The sequence below is a fragment of the Adiantum capillus-veneris genome, chromosome 26 (assembly GCF_014529385.1).
Source record: "Adiantum capillus-veneris isolate H3 chromosome 26, ASM1452938v2, whole genome shotgun sequence".
Classification (NCBI taxonomy): domain Eukaryota; kingdom Viridiplantae; phylum Streptophyta; class Polypodiopsida; order Polypodiales; family Pteridaceae; genus Adiantum; species Adiantum capillus-veneris.
Genome location: NC_140956.1, coordinates 78,808,822 through 78,826,635, shown reverse-complemented (window position 1 = coordinate 78,826,635; position 17,814 = coordinate 78,808,822). Strand labels below are relative to the sequence as shown.

Genomic DNA, 17,814 nt, shown 5'->3' with positions numbered 1-17,814 from the left:
AGGGATCCTTTGATCACCCTCTGTGCTCAAGGAGCACCTATTCACACAGCATTACATGTCAACCAATTTTTGTCACTCGTGAAGCTCAGTATTGTTGTTGCGGCCATATGTTTATTGTCTGCTAAAGTGTGACTAACACTATCTGGCAGCTAATGGACATGGGGCCCTACCCCCTTGTCTCAAGAACCTACCTGTTTTGGAACATAACTATAGATTATACTTTAAATAGCCCCACGAGAGCCCATAATTACTATGGGTTCGTTTTGTTGGAATTAGGGTTGCAGAGAAATGCACACAGCTTGGAGAAGACGAAGGAAGCTCAAGGTACACAATAGAGAGTGTATTACTTAGTGTGCAATGGAAAGATAGATAGCCCTAGAGTGATGGGCGTATATACAATGCACGGGGGAAAAAACCTAAAATGCCCCGGCGATCCTAGTGTGTTCACACACATCACTACCACATGTATATGGTAACAAATCCCCCCTGGAGTGATGCGGTGAACGAGAGCTGGCACATGAGTAAAGGGAAGTGCCATGCCTTGAGGACAGGATCGTCCACAAAGGGGAGTAAGCCCAAAGCTTTGCGGAAAACTTCAAGCTTCTCATGAGACAATGCCTTTGTGAAAAGATCTGCAAGGTTGTCCTGTGTTGGCACATAAGCCAAGCTGATCTCTCCTGTTGAGAGCCTCTCCCTGACATAGTGGTAATGCACATCAATGTGCTTTGTGCGAGCATGAAAAACTAAGTTCCTCGCAACTGCCAATGCGCTCTGACTGTCAGTGTAGATAGTGTTGGCAGTGTCCTGTCCAACACCCAAATCAGCCATAAGGTGTCTGAGCCATACACACTCAACTGTAGCTGTGAAGACTGCCTTGTACTCAGCCTCACAACTCGAAGTGGCCACAGTAGGTTGCTTCTTGCTCAGCCATGATAAACATGAACTGCCAAGCATGAAATAAAAACCACTTGTGGACACTCGCGTGTCAAAACAACCAGCCCCATCTGAGTCGAAAAAAGCATGCAAGTCTGGTGGCAATGATCCCCCCTTGGGATAAAACAAGCCAAGATGTAAAGTGCCACTAAGGTAGCGGAAAATCCTCTTGACAGCCTGCCAATGCTTAGACCCTGGGCTATGCATAAATCTGTTGACCTGTGAGACTGCAAACTGAATATCCGGCCTCGTGTTGCATACATAAATGAGGCAGCCAACAGCAGTTTGGTAAAGAGTGACATCAGCAGGATTGCCAGCATCATGTAGACTCAACTTCAAACCTGTTTCCATGGGAGTGGCAATAGGTTTGCAATCCTCAAGTCCAAACTTACATAGCAATGTCTCTATGTAACTTTTCTGACACGAGGCAATACCACCATCACACTGCTTAAACTGTATACCCAAGTAATGATGCAACAGCCCCAAATCTTTCATCTTGAAAGTAGCATTCAAATCAGCCTTAAATTCAGCAATGTGTCTCTCATTTGGTCCAGTGATCAGCAAATCATCAACATAAAGAACCACAATAAGAAGTACATCACCCTCACGCTTTACATACAATGTGCTTTCTGTTGGACTGTTACGAAAGCCTCGTTTAACCAAATGAGTGTCAGCTTTCTCGTACCAAGCACGAGGAGATTGCTTCAACCCATACAAAGCCTTCTTACATCTGCACACTTTGTCCTCTTGTCCTTTTATGACAAAACCGCGAGGCTACGTTACATAAACTTCCTCAAATATTTCACCATTCAAGAAAGCAGTAACAATGTCTGATTGATGTACATCCCAACCAAAATGAGCTATTGAGTGGCATAAAATGGTAACCATCTTTTTGCAACATTTGTCAGCCTACTCAACGTCCTCTTCCTCATATGTGTATATATTTTTCTACGCTATTAAGTTATCTAGAGTAAATTCCCCCTCTTCGTTTAACCTTTGTGGCGACACATAGATTATACTCTTCCCAAAAATGTCACCTTAGTCATATATTTATATTACCACCCTTTTCTTTTTTTCTTTGTAAATAGAATAAGCATACAATAACCAACTATATACCCCCAAACTTTCTTACCTCTTGTGAATTAGTAGTAGAAAAATAATATATCCATCTTCCACCCCATATAGATAAATTCCCATGGAAATCAACTCTCCACTTGTCTTTACCAAAGATTATGGTCCCTCTCTACAAGTCTTCTATGCCCCCTACATAGGTGGCCCAATATCTCTTAAGAATATACATATAGTTTCTCTCCTTTCAAAAAGACTCCAATTGTATATTCTTTTCACAAGAAAATAATATTGGGCCCTCCTCTATTTGTTTAAGCATCATAGCCTTTTGAAAAAACATGATTCCCCTTGGATGCATACAAGCAAAGGGCCCATACAAGAAGACTTGGAAGCAAAAGGTTCCCTAGCCTAGTGTGGACCTTCCAAACCGAATTTCTTGGTGCATGGGCGTGAAGAATAGTCCAACTTCATATCAAACATGTTGAGAAGGTCAGTTTTGCCTTTTGAAGCATGTCATTCCGAGCTACAGGTAAAAAGTTATGGTCAAAATAGTGTAAATCTGTCAGATTCGCAGCAAAAGGGAACAGTAAATCAAGAGGGTGAGATCTTATTTTTCCCCCACTCATCTTCTAGAAGAGCAATGAGTGTTCAAGGTCACTTGCATGTGATGGGACCAACCTAAAGATGATTTCTAAATGCCAAGACAGACAAGTTGAGATACCCCGCAGGAGCCACCCGTAGGGCCTCATGGTGGGGCCCACCTACATTATGCACCCCTATGGAGCCTTCACGGTCTAAAATGATATTTTTGGTGAATAAATAATCCCTTTTATGTCCTATATTCAATGAGTGGTCAAAGGACACTTAATTAGGTCTAATCACTTACTCTAATTAAGTGTAGCATATTCCCACTCCTACACAACTATAAATAGCCCCCCTTGGAGAGACTCAAGGACACACACCTATATTTTCAACTTCATGTTGTTTCTTGATCAATAGTAGAGAAAACCCCAACTCTCCCTCTTTCACATCCTCCCTCCTAACCCTCCTCTTTGGATGAAGTGCAACTCTATTCTCCACTCTTTCCATTCTACAATCTCTTACTCCATCAACCCAATAAATCATTTGTAGCACCTCAACAACTTGTAAATACATCATGATCTCTCTCATGGTTATGTTAATGATCATGAAATCATCTTCAAAACTTTCAAGTGTGGCAATTCGTGATGGTTAGCCAGCATCTGTCCTCCCCTTAAAAGGTGTGCGAGAAATCAAGTAAGTGTTCTATTCTCAATTTACCATTGGTTTGTTTCTCCACACTTATTCAATTGGTCTAAAGAAATTTCTCATTCCAACTCTCTTTTGCTTCATTACATATGCATGTGGCTACCTCTCATGGTGATTTTATTTGTATCACGGCATTGCATAGATGGAGATGAGCTCTCTATGAAAAGTGTGTTAGTTTGATGTAAGTGATTCTCTTGCGTGTTTGAGAGGCAAGTCTTGTGCGCATGATTTTTTGATGAGTGCTTGAGAGAGGAAGAGTTTGGATGTATTATGTGTATTCTTATGGGGAGAAGGTGAATGCTATTCCACAAATTGCATATTTCATTTTGATGCACGGCATTGGGTTGCATAATCGTTGATGGTGTTCAAGTGTCCAAAGTGTATATAGAGTAAGGGGGTTTTCAAAGTGTGTTGCTTGAGTGGGTGAGTGCAAGTGTTATTTTGATTGGTTTCCTTCTCCACTCCCAAAAGAAGGTGGTGCCCCATGTAGTGTGCGTACCTCTTTACGAACATTTTGTGAGGGTAGGCCCATTGGTTTGGGTTTAGAGGCCCCATTTCAAAAAGCTCGCCCTCATAAAGTGGTGCCCCCATTGAGGAACATATTTCCAAGTTACCTTCAAATTTTTTAGTAATGAACAATGGAGTTCCCATCTATCCATTTCATTTTGCACAACACATTAGAGTAAATGTTCACATAGATAGAAAAGTCTTTTTCCAGCAACGCATTGTTTTTATGTTTGGTGCAGAAAGACTTAGAGAAATACTGGCATCACCCAATCCAATTATACTTCCAATCATCAATTATGAAACTTCTTTTGATGTTCACGTTTTCATTTTGTTTTAAAGGCAAGAACAAGGAGTGGTGAAGGGGTGCTCAAGGGCCATATGAAGGAACGAGGTCTTCAAACCAACAACGAGGAGTAGCACATGAATCACGATCAAAACAATGAACCTTTTAGGCCTATTTCTCGGCAATCCATTCATATAATCATTGCAACTAAGTTTAGGTTTCAATCTATCATAAGGAGGATATTTGGATCCACTCGCCTCAATGAAATCAATGCTTCAATTAATCCAACCTATGATAAAGTACGAATTAACAATGGATGTGTACATCTTCATTTTAATGTAATCAGATTTATAGTTTCAACAATCTTGTGCGGCCCGTAAGAGAAAAGTTTCTTTAAAAAAAAGAAATTTCAAAAAGTCTAAACAAAATGACAAGTTCTTTTCCCACGTTCTATGCAAGAAGTGGGGAAGATGCGCAAGAGTTTCTTGACAACTTGGAGATGGCACATCTCATATCCGGGAGAGATGAAGAGGAAGTAAAGCTACGAGCCTTCCCGTTGGTTCTAAAAGCAGAAGCTAAAGCATGGTATGAGACCTTGCAACTCCAAATCAAGTCCAATTGGGAGAGACTGCGAGCAAGCTTCCTCTCCAAGTTCGGGCAAGGTGATACTTCTGAAGGACTATGGAAATGTCTTATTGGACATAAGCAGGTATCACTTGAAGACTATCCCTCTTATGAAGCAACCTTTGTCAATCTATGGGGTAGGTGGGAGGCTACATTAGAAAATCATGGTGGTGCACCTAACTTTCTAAAAAAAGAGAGATTCATGGTTGGCTTGTATCCACTTTTAAAGGCTAAAGTAGAGCTAAAATTCCCATCCACCTTCGAAGAAGCACGTGAGGTAGCCATCATCAAGTTTAGAAAACTACACTTCCAAGCACATAGAGCAAGGGGTTTGAATGAAGTGAGTGAGAGGGAGTCTTCACAAACTATGGAAGCACCAATTAGCGCCCCTCTTGCACAATCTTCACAAATAGGAGATAACTCTCAACAAGAGGTTTTACAAAGGCTAACTCAACAGCTTGAGAACCTCACTCTGAATCTAGTACAAGGCCTATCTCAACAACGACACCCAAGAGAAGGGAATCGCAATCAACGAAGACAAGCTCAAGAGTTGCGATGTTGGAATTGCAATGAAATGGTCCATGGCATGTACAATTGTCCACATCCAAGGCGACTTGGGGAGACATATACCCCCCCAGACCGCCTCCTCTCACTGTGCAGCAAGAACTAGCTCAAGGCCCACAAATCCTTCGTCGACCACCACCACCAGCAAATATACCTCCCGTCCCACATGAGGAGGAAGAAAGAGGAGTCAACATCATCAAGCTAGAAGAGGTAATAGATGAGCATACTCTAAACTTTGATGTTATGCCGGCAGAAAAACGCACAAGAGCACATGATAAGGATGAAGACATGAGAAGTGAAGAAACAAATTCAGCCAGAAGGGACAAGAAGAAGAAGTCAAAGATGAAAGAAGCTGAAAGTAGCAGGAAGAAAAGATCAAGGCGAAGGGAAATTGGTATCAACGACTTCCCATTGGGAAAGGAGCTAGAGCCCTACAACATCCTGGAGGATTTACAAACCCAAAAGCCAAACATTTCATGGCCTCAACTTCTACACCTATCAGCCAAAGTAAGAAGGCAATGGCCAAAGTTGGTAAGTACAAGAATTCCAAAAAAGAAAGCAAATATTTCCATTAAGGTTGTGGCCTCAAAGCTACAAAAAGATGTGGAACCCATTGTGGATGCTTACATAAGGGGTAAAAAGGTGTCTAATGTATATGTTGATGGTGGAGCTCAAATGTGTGTGATCACGGAAAAATCAATGAGCAGGTTAGGGCTTGAAATTACAAAGTCCTCTAATTGTCAAGCTAGGCTAGCCAACAACTCAAGTGTGAAGTGTTTGGGGATCATTGAAAATGTAAAAGTCTCTGTATGTAACATAGATGCACGAGTGGATATGTATGTCATGCCAGCTAAGGGGGAGGGCTATCCCATCATCCTAGGGAGGCCTTGGCTCATTGCTGTGAATGCAGATCAAAAATGGGGAAGTGGTCGTTTGATTCTTAAGAAGGGTCAACCGGTGGTGTATGATTGGCAAGAAGCAAAGCAACTAGATATCAACTATGAAACCACGGCAGATGAAGAGAGCGAGGAGGAGAGTCCTTACTCAAGTGATGAGGAAGCATCAACCAGTGCATCAACCAGTGAAGAGGAGTCTTCTTTGGAGGTAATGGGAATTGTATTCAACGCCAACACTCAAGATGTTCCTGTAGAAGAAAAGCCAACAGAAAATCACACACGAGGGGATGAAAGATGCCACCACCTTGAAAAAGGATTTGAGAAGATGCTTGCAAAAGATCTTACTTGTGAGGAGAAGAGGTCCTACATCAATATGTTAAGGAGGTATCCCAATTTGTTTATCACTGACTACTCACAAATAAGAGGTGTATATGTAATAGAGCATCGAATTGAATTGAAACCAGGGACCAAACCCGTGGCTCAAAAGTTAAGGCGACTAGGATCTGTGCAACAAAAGTCTCTCCTACAAGAAGTGAATCGACTCTTGAAGGCTGGCTTCATCTATTCAGTATCCAACTCCGAATGGGTATCACCTATTGTAGTCACTCCCAAGAAGAATGGTAAGTGGAGGGTCTGCATGGATTACAAACCCCTCAACGCTGCGACAAAGAGGGACCACTTCCCTCTCCCTTTCCAAGATGAAATTTTGAATGAAGTAGCAGGTCACGAATGCTACACTGTGTGTGATGGGTATTCAGGATATTTTCAAATTAGAATAGCAGAAGAGGACCAACCAAAAACCACCTTCATCACACCTTGGGGATGTTTTGCATTCAGAGTAATGCCTTTTGGGCTCACCAATGCTCCTAGCACCTTCATGAGATTCACAATATTTGTATTTCAGCCATTCTTTGGAAAATCTATAAGAGTCTTTATGGATAATTTCTGTATTTATAGTTGAAGATCACTTCATTGCCAAAAGGTTGAAGAGGGGCTTAAGAGGCTCCATCATTTGGGGGACAACTCAACCCAGAGAAGTGTCATATCGGTGAATCTCAGGTGGTTTTGCTAGGCCATGTGGTTTCTTCACAAGGAATTTAAGTGGATCCCTCTAAAGTAGAGGCCCTTTTGTCATTATCTCCACCAACAACAACTAAGGAGCTAATGACCTTCAACCACAAAGTGAGGTACATGTCTCGCTTCATCCATCTCCTAGCAGACGCCATCGCCCCTTTGCATAGGTTTGCAAGCCAATCTACATTTGAATGGGGGAGGGAACATGCAAAATGTTTTGAGGAAGTGAAGGGCATTCTTAGCTCTCTCCCAATCCTAATGCCACCAGATCCAAAGGAGACCTACTATGTCACTCCAAGTGTAGGTTTCGAAGCAATTGGTGTTGTTTTGATGCAAAAAGATCCTAAAACATCATACATGAGGCCGATCTATTTTGCAAGCAAGGTGATGACTCCGGCCGAGAAGGGATACACTAAAATGGAGAAAGTGGTCTTTGCAATTTTGTTTGCAGTAAGGAAGTTTCGATCGTATCTTCTCCCTGTGCCATTTGTTTTTCTCACCTTAGAGCACAATCTACCATATGTAGTACAACACATGAGCCTCTCATCTAGAATAGCAAAGTGGGTGCTTGAACTCCAAGAATTTGAATACACTTTCCTTGTAGAAGATAGCACAAGAGCAGGACTTGCAGACATTCTCACCTACAAAGTGAGAGAAAGGGAAGGATCACGACTACAAAGAGAGGAAGGCTCAAAAAAGTTCAAAGTGAAGGAGATTGATAATGCCCATACTTTATGCTTTGACGGAGCTTATCAACGCCAACAAGACAAAGCAGCAGGGAGAATCATCATTTTGAACCCACAAAAGGAGGTAATGGTTAGAAAAGGTATCACTCTACCCAGTGTTCACTCTAACAATGAGGCTGAGTATGCTGCTCTAACCCTTGGGTTAGAAGAATGCAAAGAATTAGGCATACAAAGACTTATTATAAAAGGTGATTCTTTGCTAGTGGTCAGGCAAATCCAAGGGACTTGGAGGTGCAAGAATCGTACATTGTTTGAGTGGCTTAGTAGTGTAAGAGCTTTGATGAAGGGTTTTAAAGCAACACAGGTACAACACATTGTGAGAACTCATAACAAGGAAGCAGACTTACTCGCAAATGAAAAGCTTCAAATGGCGGTAGGAGGTGTGAAACTATATGAACCCAAATATCAAGGTCAAGAGGAGCTAAAAGACATTATCTTCTTTCTACAAGCAGGTGAGTGTCCCAAACACTTAGACAAGGTGCAAAGACATAGACTAGTTAAGAAGGCCACACCTTACCAATTGATCGGGGATGATTTATATCACAAAGGGAAAGATTTGGTCTTGAGGAGAGTACCAGGTGTGCAAGAGATAGAGAAAATTCTTCTTTCATGTCATGATGATGTCTGTGGTGGTCACTTTTCTCAAGATATTACAAGTAGGAAGATTTTACAAGCGGGGTTTATTTGGCCGAGCTTACATCGTGATGTCCAATATTGGTGTAAGGCATGTAAGCCATGCCAAATTGCTGGGGATGGACGACTAAAATATGAGCCTCGAGTCCCAATAATATCTTATGGCCCTTTTGAAAAGTGGGGTGTGGATGCAATAGGTCCCCTACCTAGTACTTCTACAGGGAAGGTTTTCATCATCATGGGTGTTGATTACATGACACGATGGGCGGAAGCAACAAGCACAACCCGAATCACAGCTGAAGAGGTATCAAAGTTTATTTTTGATCATATTTGTAGTAGGTTTGGAACACCCCTAGAAATCTTATCAGATCGAGGCCCGGGTTTTAGGGCTGACCTTCTGAATGATCTCTTGAGGAGGTTAAAAGTGAAACACCTGCATTCCACACCCTACTATCCTCAATGCAATGGATTGGTGGAAAAAGTGAATGGAATGATATGTAAGATCATTTCTAAGCAGGTTGTGAACCGGCCTAATGATTGGGATCGCCATTTGACGGCTGATCTTTGGGCGTATAGGACATCTTTCAAGGTATCTACCCAATTCACCCCATTTCATCTAGTTTATGGACAGGAGGCACTTCTCCCCATTGAGGTAGAGCTCTCAAGCTTGCGCGTTCTTGCAAGAGTGGAAAAAAAACCAAAAGAGGTTCTACATGAAAGGATCTTAGATCTCCAACGACTTGAGCTAGATAGAGAAGAGTCCATTGATCACTACATCATCAAAGCGACAAGCCAAAGGGATAAAATCAATAAGAAGCTCAAGGGGAAAGGATTGAAGGAAGGTATGTTGGTTCTTCGCTATGATAACCGACTTGACAAAAAGTTTTTGCAAAGATGGGAGACACCTTTCATGATAAAAACAAAGTTTGGGAACGGTAGTTACAGATTAGCAGATTTATCAGGAAAACTCCACAAGACCAGAGTCAATGGATGGAGATTAAAGCCCTACTTTCAACGTATCAATCCGTTGATAGGCAGTCATCTGCCTACATCGTCTAAGCTCCAAATTGACATGGCTCCCTTCGGCTTGGCATATGCTCCACCTATTTTTAAAGCTTTGATGTGCAAAGAAGAACCAGCCTTGGAATCTAAACATACCCAAGGCAACCCTCCCATCTCCGATTTATGGGATTGAGGTAATGAAAAGTAGGTCTAATGGAGTAAAAGAGTGCATGACACTCCTCCTATTGAAAAAAAAAAAGTGGAAAAAGAAAAATGACAAAAAAAAGAGAAAAAAAAAGAAGAAAAAGAAGCAACACCGTCCTCCTAAAGATATGAATATCTCTAGGCTTAGGGGAGGGCTAATATGAGTGGCATAAAATGGTAACCATCTTTTTGCAACATTTGTCAGCCTACTCAACGTCCTCTTCCTCATATGTGTATATATTTTTCTACGCTATTAAGTTATCTAGAGTAAATTCCCCCTCTTCGTTTAACCTTTGTGGCGACACATACATTATACTCTTCCCAAAAATGTCACCTTAGTCATATATTTATATTACCACCCTTTTCTTTTTTGCTTTGTAAATAGAATAAGCATACAATAACCAACTATATACCCCCAAACTTTCTTACCTCTTGTGAATTAGTAGTAGAAAAATAATATATCCATCTTCCACCCCATATAGATAAATTCCCATGGAAATCAACTCTCCACTTGTCTTTACCAAAGATTATGGTCCCTCTCTACAAGTCTTCTATGCCCCCTACATAGGTGGCCCAATATCTCTTAAGAATATACATATAGTTTCTCTCCTTTCAAAAAGACTCCAATTGTATATTCTTTTCACAAGAAAATAATATTGGGCCCTCCTCTATTTGTTTAAGCATCATAGTCTTTTGAAAAAACATGATTCCCCTTGGATGTATACAAGCAAAGGGCCCATACAAGAAGACTTGGAAGCAAAAGGTTCCCTAGCCTGGTGTGGACCTTCCAAACCGAATTCCTTCGTGCATGGGCGTGAAGAATAGTCCAAATTCATATCAAACATGTTGAGAAAGTCAATTTTGCCTTTTGAAGCATGTCATTCCGAGCTACAGGTAAAAAGTTATGGTCAAAATAGTGTAAATTTGTCAGATTCGCAGCAAAAGGGAACTGTAAATCAAGTAAATCAAGAGGGTGAGATCTTATTTTTCCCCCACTCATCTTCTAGAAGAGCAATGAGTGTTCAAGGTCACTTGCATGTGATGGGACCAACCTAAAGATGCTTTCTAAATGCCAAGACAGACAAGTTGAGATACCCCGCAGGAGCCACCCGTAGGGCCTCATGGTGGGGCCCACCTACATTATGCACCCCTATGGAGCCTTCACGGTCTAAAATGATATTTTTGGTGAATAAATAATCCCTTTTATGTCCAATATTCAATGAGTGGTCAAAGGACACTTAATTAGGTCTAATCACTTACTCTAATTAAGTGTAGCATAATCCCACTCCTACACAACTATAAATAGCCCCCCTTGGAGAGACTCAAGGACACACACCTATATTTTCAACTTCATGTTGTTTCTTGATCAATAGTAGAGAAAACCCCAACTCTCCCTCTTTCACATCCTCCCTCCTAACCCTCCTCTTTGGATGAAGTGCAACTCTATTCTCCACTCTTTCCATTCTACAATCTCTTACTCCATCAACCCAATAAATCATTTGTAGCACCTCAATAACTTGTAAATACATCATGATCTCTGTCATGGTTATGTTAATGATCATGAAATTATCTTCAAAACTTTCAAGTGTCGCAATTCGTGATGGTTAGCCAGCGTCTGTCCTCCCCTTAAAATGTGTGCGAGAAATCAAGTAAGTGTTCTATTCTCAATTTACCATTGGTTTGTTTCTCCACTCTTATTCAATTGGTCTAAAGAAATTTCTCACTCCAACTCTCGTTTGCTTCATTACATATGCATGTGGCTACCTCTCATGGTGATTTTATTTGTATCACGGCATTGCATAGATGGAGATGAGCTCTCTATGCAAAGTGTGTTAGTTTGATGTAAGTGATTCTCTTGTGTGTTTGAGAGGCAAGTCTTGTGCGCATGATTTTTTTATGAGTGCTTGAGAGAGGAAGAGTTTGGATGTATTATGGGTATTCTTATGGGAGAAGGTGAATGCTATTCCACAAATTGCATATTTCATTTTGATGCAGGGCATTGGGTTGCATAATCATTGATGGTATTCAAGTGTCCAAAGTGTATATAGAGTAAGGGGGTTTTCAAAGTGTGTTGCTTGAGTGGGTGAGTGCAAGTGTTATTTTGATTGGTTTCCTTCTCCACTCCCAAAAGAAGGTGGTGCCTCAAGTAGTGTGCGTACCTCTTTACGAACATTTTGTGAGGGTAGGCCCATTGGTTTGGGTTTAGAGGCCCCATTTCAAAAAGCTCGCCCTCACTGCCAACGCTCATAGAAAATGTACAGTAGTCATACGACAAGTGGGAGCAAAAGTCTCTTCATTATCTATGCCTTTTTGCTGTGCATAACCTTTTGCAACAAGTCGAGCGATTTCACCATCCGGCTTACGTTTCAACTTGTAAACCCATTTCGTACCAATGGCCTTTTTGCCAGGAGGCAAATCACATAAAGTCCATGTGTCATTTTCTATAAGTGCATCATATTCTGATTGCATGGCATCCATCCAATTTTCTGAATTCTGTGCTTCATCAAAAGACAAAGGCTCCTCAACATCATGTAAGCTAGACACAACCAAAGCATAACAATCTGATGCATAAGATGCATGGCGAGAGCCTCAACGAGTACGACTAGACAAAGGTGCATCCAATTTACTGTCACGCAAAGTGTGCACCAACCATTTTGGCATACCTCTAGCCTGCTCATTTTTAGCCCTTTCCTCATCAAGTACATCATGTACATTTGCATCCGTAATAGGCTGATCTAAAAAAAATTCAGAAACCCCCATAGGCTGTACATTTGCCTCATTGGAACTTACATTCGTATTTCCACCACTGAAAAGAGGCAACAAAGTGTCATAAATGTCTTGTGAGCTTACATTATTGTCTCTAGTACATGACAGCAAGGGCTGAACAGAATCTTCCACAAACACTACATCCCGAGAAACCAGAATACGTTTTTTTTGCGGATGATACAACCTGTAACCTTTGCTTTCAGCACTATAACCAGCAAAAATACATTTGACAGCCTTATCATCCAATTTTCTGCGCTGCACTTGTGATACCAAAGCATATGCCAAACAACCAAAAACATGCATGTGCTCAATAGAAGGCTTTCTATCATACCATGCTTCATATGGAGTAATAGACTGCAAAGCTTTCGTAGGACACCTGTTAAGTACATAAGTGGCACACATGATGGCCTCAAGCCAAAAAGAATGCGGCAAAGCTTGACTTTTGACCATACATCGTGCCATTTCCGTCAGTGACCTGTTTTTCCTCTCAGCAACACCATTTTGCTGAGGTGTATAAGGCACTGTACATTGGTGTTTTATCCCACAACTAGCCAGAAATGCATTAAATTCATGAGATATATACTCCCCCCCTCGATCGGAACAGAGGGTGCCCATAGTACATTTCGAGACATTTTCAGCCATAGCAAGAAATTGTTTGAAGCACATAAATCTTCGGACTTCGCTTTAAGCGGAAATACCCATGCATGCCTGGAGTAATCATCAATGAAAGTCACGAAGTACAGGTAATTGCCCAAAGACGGAGTTTGCATGGGCCCACAAACATCACTATGCACAAGCTGCAACCTGCATGTGGCCCGAACTGAACCATCCTTTGGAAACTTAGAAGGCTGCATTTTACCCAAAATACAGCCTTCACAAACATGTTTGACATGTGCTTCAAGAGGTGGCAAAGAAGCAACCGTATCAGATTTCTGCAAACGCAGCAAACTGGCAAAATTCAGAATGACCAAAACGTGCATGCCAAAGTTTTGCATCTGAAATAGCCCTTGAATCTGCAACAGCATTTGCAAAATTTTGTCCAAACTTGTCATACAAAGTGAGCTTATACAGCCCACGGCAAAAAAGCCCAGATGCAACAATTTCATCACCAAAATTGAGATCATGAAATGTACATCTGTCATCCACAAATTTGACTATAAGTCCAAGTCTAGCAAGTGGGATACAGACAAGAGATTCTTCTTGATCCCAGGTATATAAAGTGCATCAACAAATGTGAAGGAACTGCCATTAGCAGCAATGAGCACAATCTTTCCAACTCCTTGAACTGGATAAGAGGCGTTGTTGGCACAAGTGACTGAATTCCCATGAGGGACAGACTCAAGAGAGGTAAACAATTCACGATGTGAGGTAATGTGCTTTGTAGCACCACTGTCGAAATACCACACATGTGAATCTGCAACAACTGATAAGCATGCATCGTGGACAGCAGGATTGTAAGTGCACTCTGCGCTAAAATCCCATTCTGCATCAACATCAGCATCACAGTCTCCTTTCACAGAAGACTCAACAATGGCTGCATTTGTAGTGGAACAAACATTTGCAGTGGAACCACCCTCTTTCTTCTTAGCCTCTTTGGCCTTCAACTTAGGACACGACTTGATCAAGTGATCATTGGCTTTACAATAATGGCAACGCATCTTCTTTTTGCCCTTATCACCAGAATTTCCAGACAAATTGCTGCCAGTAGAAGCATTAGGAACAGAATTTTTGCCACTCGCAGCAGAACCATAAGAAGTGGCTGCATTGCTGTTACCACCCTTTCTTTGAGAAGCAATAAAAGCCTATTCAACTGCACGCTATCTAGTCCTATTTTTTCTGGAAAGTGACTCTTGCAACAGCAATGTGCATAATGCATCAAACTTGACAACTTTTGGATTTCCTTGGGTCATAAGTCTCCAAGTACTAGCAAAAGTCTTGTAAGAATCTGGTAAGGCATCAAGAACAGTCTGCACAAGGGAACTGTCTGAAATAACTTCACCTACAAAAATAAGTTGCTCATTGATATCCTTGACACTAGCAAGGAAAGTGTCTATATCATCTTCCTCATGCATAATCTTCGACTCCAGCTCTTTACGCAGCAAAGCAATTTTAGTCTCATTGCGGCTTGCATAAAGACCTGCTAGAATATCCCAAGCCTGTTTTGCAGATTTTGTTGAACGGATGTGAGGAACAATGGTGCGCTTGACACACAACGCAATCAATGCATGAGCCTGTGCATCCTTAACATCCCAACGAGCTTGTTCTGCCGTAGGCAAAACAACTCTAACAGCTGCAATCCTTGCAGCAAGACCTGCAACATCCTCAACATCGCCTACATCCTCAGAACTAGGATGTACATCAATGCCCTGCACAATGTTCCAGACACCCTTTGACACAAGAACATGTTGCATCATATAAGCCCACATAGGGTAGTTGTCCCCATCCAACTTGTCCTCAGCAGCAAACATCTTGAACACATCTGTGTTGTTGTTGTCAGCCATGGTAAATGCTACACCTGATGTGAAAACTACCTGAAAATAGGAGAAACGGAGCGGGAACAACCTGTGCTATATAACACGAACCGTAGAAGACTATAAGGCACCTGTTATGCAGAAAACGACACTGACAAAAATTCTGCACAAAATGACGAAATAGCCTGTGCAGTACTGCCTGCTCACTGAAATCGGAGAAAGTGAGGAGGCGTGTGCTGGAGCAGCTGGCGACTAAGCTCGGGAGGACGTGACTTGCTCTGATACCAATTGTTGGAATTAGGGTTGCAGAGAAACGCACACAGCTTGGAGAAGACGAAGGAAGCTCAAGGCACACAATAGAGAGTGTATTACTTAGTGTGAAATGGAAAGATAGATAGCCCTAGAGTGATGGGCGTATATACAATGCACAGGGAAAAAAACCTCCTAAAGAGGGAAAAAATGCCCCGACGGTCCTAGTGTGTTCACACACATCACTACCACATGTATATGGTAACACGTTTAGACATAGTGGCAGCAAACGTCTCCCCCATAGCTACTCACTTTTGTAATTGAAAATTTTGTCAATGGGTTTCACCATGGTCTACATCCAATTAGCTACTTCCTCCACAGACTGACTCCACTTCATATAAACTCTAGGGTGCAGTGGAAAGTTGGAACCAATCAATTGCCTCCAACTCTTGTGCTACGCACATGGAGACATTCAGCTGGACATTCGGTCAAAAAGGGGTTGCCATACAAGTGAGGCCTGCCATGCCCCTGTATCAACCAAACGGCTCCTCCATCGGTCTCACCGCAATGAACACCCCCCCTCACCTCGTCCACGTGAATGCTGGGACGTTCAGGTGGCTTAAAGAATGCTACAGTGCGCACAAGGTCTACAAAAGCTGCAGCAGCAGGTTGAGGTAGTGCTCATTGCATTACCTTTTAATCTGCACACAAATTTTCAACAGGGCATTAGCAGCAACGGCTGCTTCGTTTCACAGCACATATAGGCAAATAGGTGATTGGTGAGCTGCGTTCCTAATGCCAACGAACGCGCCTTTGACCGTCTCATGTGCGCGCTAAATCCACCTCCGCATGAACCCAGCCAAATGAAATACGACAGGATAAATGTGAACAGCCTCCAGAGAAAAGGGCAGGTAAAAAGTGCTCTTATCTGTGGTATGCCAATGAGGGAGGTCCACGTGGAGGGATAAAGGAGGATACCCATTGGACGCAGGAGCAGGTCTAGGAGGCTGAGGAGAGCAGTAGAGGTCTCGTCTGTGTGTAGTGTAGTGCAATCTTGGTGAAGAGGAGAGTTCTCAGAAAGAAGAAGAGTGGAAAGATGGCAGCTGTTGCGGGGATGAAGTGCGGTGTGGCGGCTGGGCTTCCCAGCCTTACCTGCGCTCCTCGAGGCGCCCGCGCTGCCGCTGCCTCCTCTGTCAGCCTCACAACCCGTAAGTAGAACCAAGCATTGTCCATGCAAATGTGGGTCGTCGCCCTCGCCCTCTTGCTAAGCTTCCCCTTGTTGTACAGCGTTTCTGCGCGGATCGTCTGCTGCCGCCTCCTCCTTGACTTTGAGCAACGTGCGAAGCGAGGCCCGCGTTACTTGGTGAGTTACATTTGGCCTATTCTCTGATGTGCTTTCCATTTGCGTAACACTGACTGCCTCGTGGAAGGCGTGGCTTTTCTGGGTCTACCATCTCTTGCCATCATGGAAGATGGCTACCCTGTTTTCTTTGCTTCATTCTACTTGTTGGTGCTTGCCACCACGGGCGATATGTTGAATTCGGTGATGTCTGCCTTGTTTTCTCTGCATTTTTGAGCATAGAAGTTTATTCTACTTGTTAATGCATGCCATATGTTGCAGGTCGGTGATGGATGCCCTGGTTTTCTCTGCATTTTTAGGCTGGTGTGCTTGATCAGTCTAGTTAATCGTAATGGCCTTTGCTATGTGGCCTTAACCCATCTGCTTCCTTGATGAGCACCTGCCTGCTTTGTCATCTGCCATGCATTTGACCTCTGCTGCTAATAAGCTTTTCTTCTTGTTGTTGGAAGCTTCGCCCGCGACTGGCTCCGGACAGATTTGTCGGTTATCGGTTTTGGGTTGATCGGATGGCTCGCACCCTCCAGCATCCCAGCGATCAATGGCCAGAGCCTGACTGGTCTCTTCTTCAATAGCATTGGTCCTGAGCTTGCGCACTGGCCCACAGGCCCTGCTCTTTCATCCCCCTTCTGGTAAGATTTCTTCTTCCTTGACATGTCGCTGTCATTTAATGCCCCATCTGCCAGAAGGAGCATTCAATTCCAGGTTCGTGTAAACTGGATGATTAAATGCCATGTCAATGTCAATTAATTTCATTTAATGCTCTGTTATATAGGTTGTGGATGGTCACCTGGCACATTGGCCTCTTCATTGTTCTCCTTCTTGGCCAGATTGGATTCAAGGGCCGCAAGGACGGCTACTTCTGAATGCAGGGGTCTTGCCTCTCTCTCTCTCTCTCTGCAACTTACACCTGAAGGCTTGGCTACCTTTGTAACTTTCTGTTGAGCAAGGAATTCCAATCAATATTGTACATGTCTGTGATCTTCTATTCCCAACATAACAGTGTAGTACTTTCAATGTTCTGTCGAGCGTTCTTGCCGTGTTTGGGCCTTTCACGTGGTCATCGCATTTGATCATGAATATTCTCTTTCTATGCCTACCGTCTGTGACAGACAGAATATATCCGCCGGCTATGTATGGCCACAGTGTG

General features: G+C 42.6%; 1 protein-coding gene across 1 annotated transcript; it reads left to right on the top strand.

The window, feature by feature from the left end:
- The first annotated feature begins 16,325 nt into the window (after positions 1-16,325).
- Positions 16,326-17,686, top strand: PSAO (photosystem I subunit O). Its single transcript, XM_086500925.1, has 4 exons — positions 16,326-16,515; positions 16,595-16,670; positions 17,117-17,296; positions 17,440-17,686. Exons 1-4 carry the CDS (start codon positions 16,404-16,406, stop codon positions 17,528-17,530), a joined length of 459 nt encoding a protein of 152 aa, XP_086357051.1. The 5' UTR covers positions 16,326-16,403; the 3' UTR covers positions 17,531-17,686.
- The last annotated feature ends 128 nt before the right edge of the window (positions 17,687-17,814 follow it).

Bases quoted from the DNA above. Each gene is read 5' to 3' on its own strand.
- PSAO (XM_086500925.1), top strand. From the start codon at position 16,404: ATGGCAGCTGTTGCGGGGATGAAGTGCGGTGTGGCGGCTGGGCTTCCC. The intron at 16,516-16,594 runs GTAAGTAGAACC...CTTGTTGTACAG, and splicing joins CTCTGTCAGCCTCACAACCC to CGTTTCTGCGCGGATCGTCT. The intron at 16,671-17,116 runs GTGAGTTACATT...TGTTGTTGGAAG, and splicing joins AGCGAGGCCCGCGTTACTTG to CTTCGCCCGCGACTGGCTCC.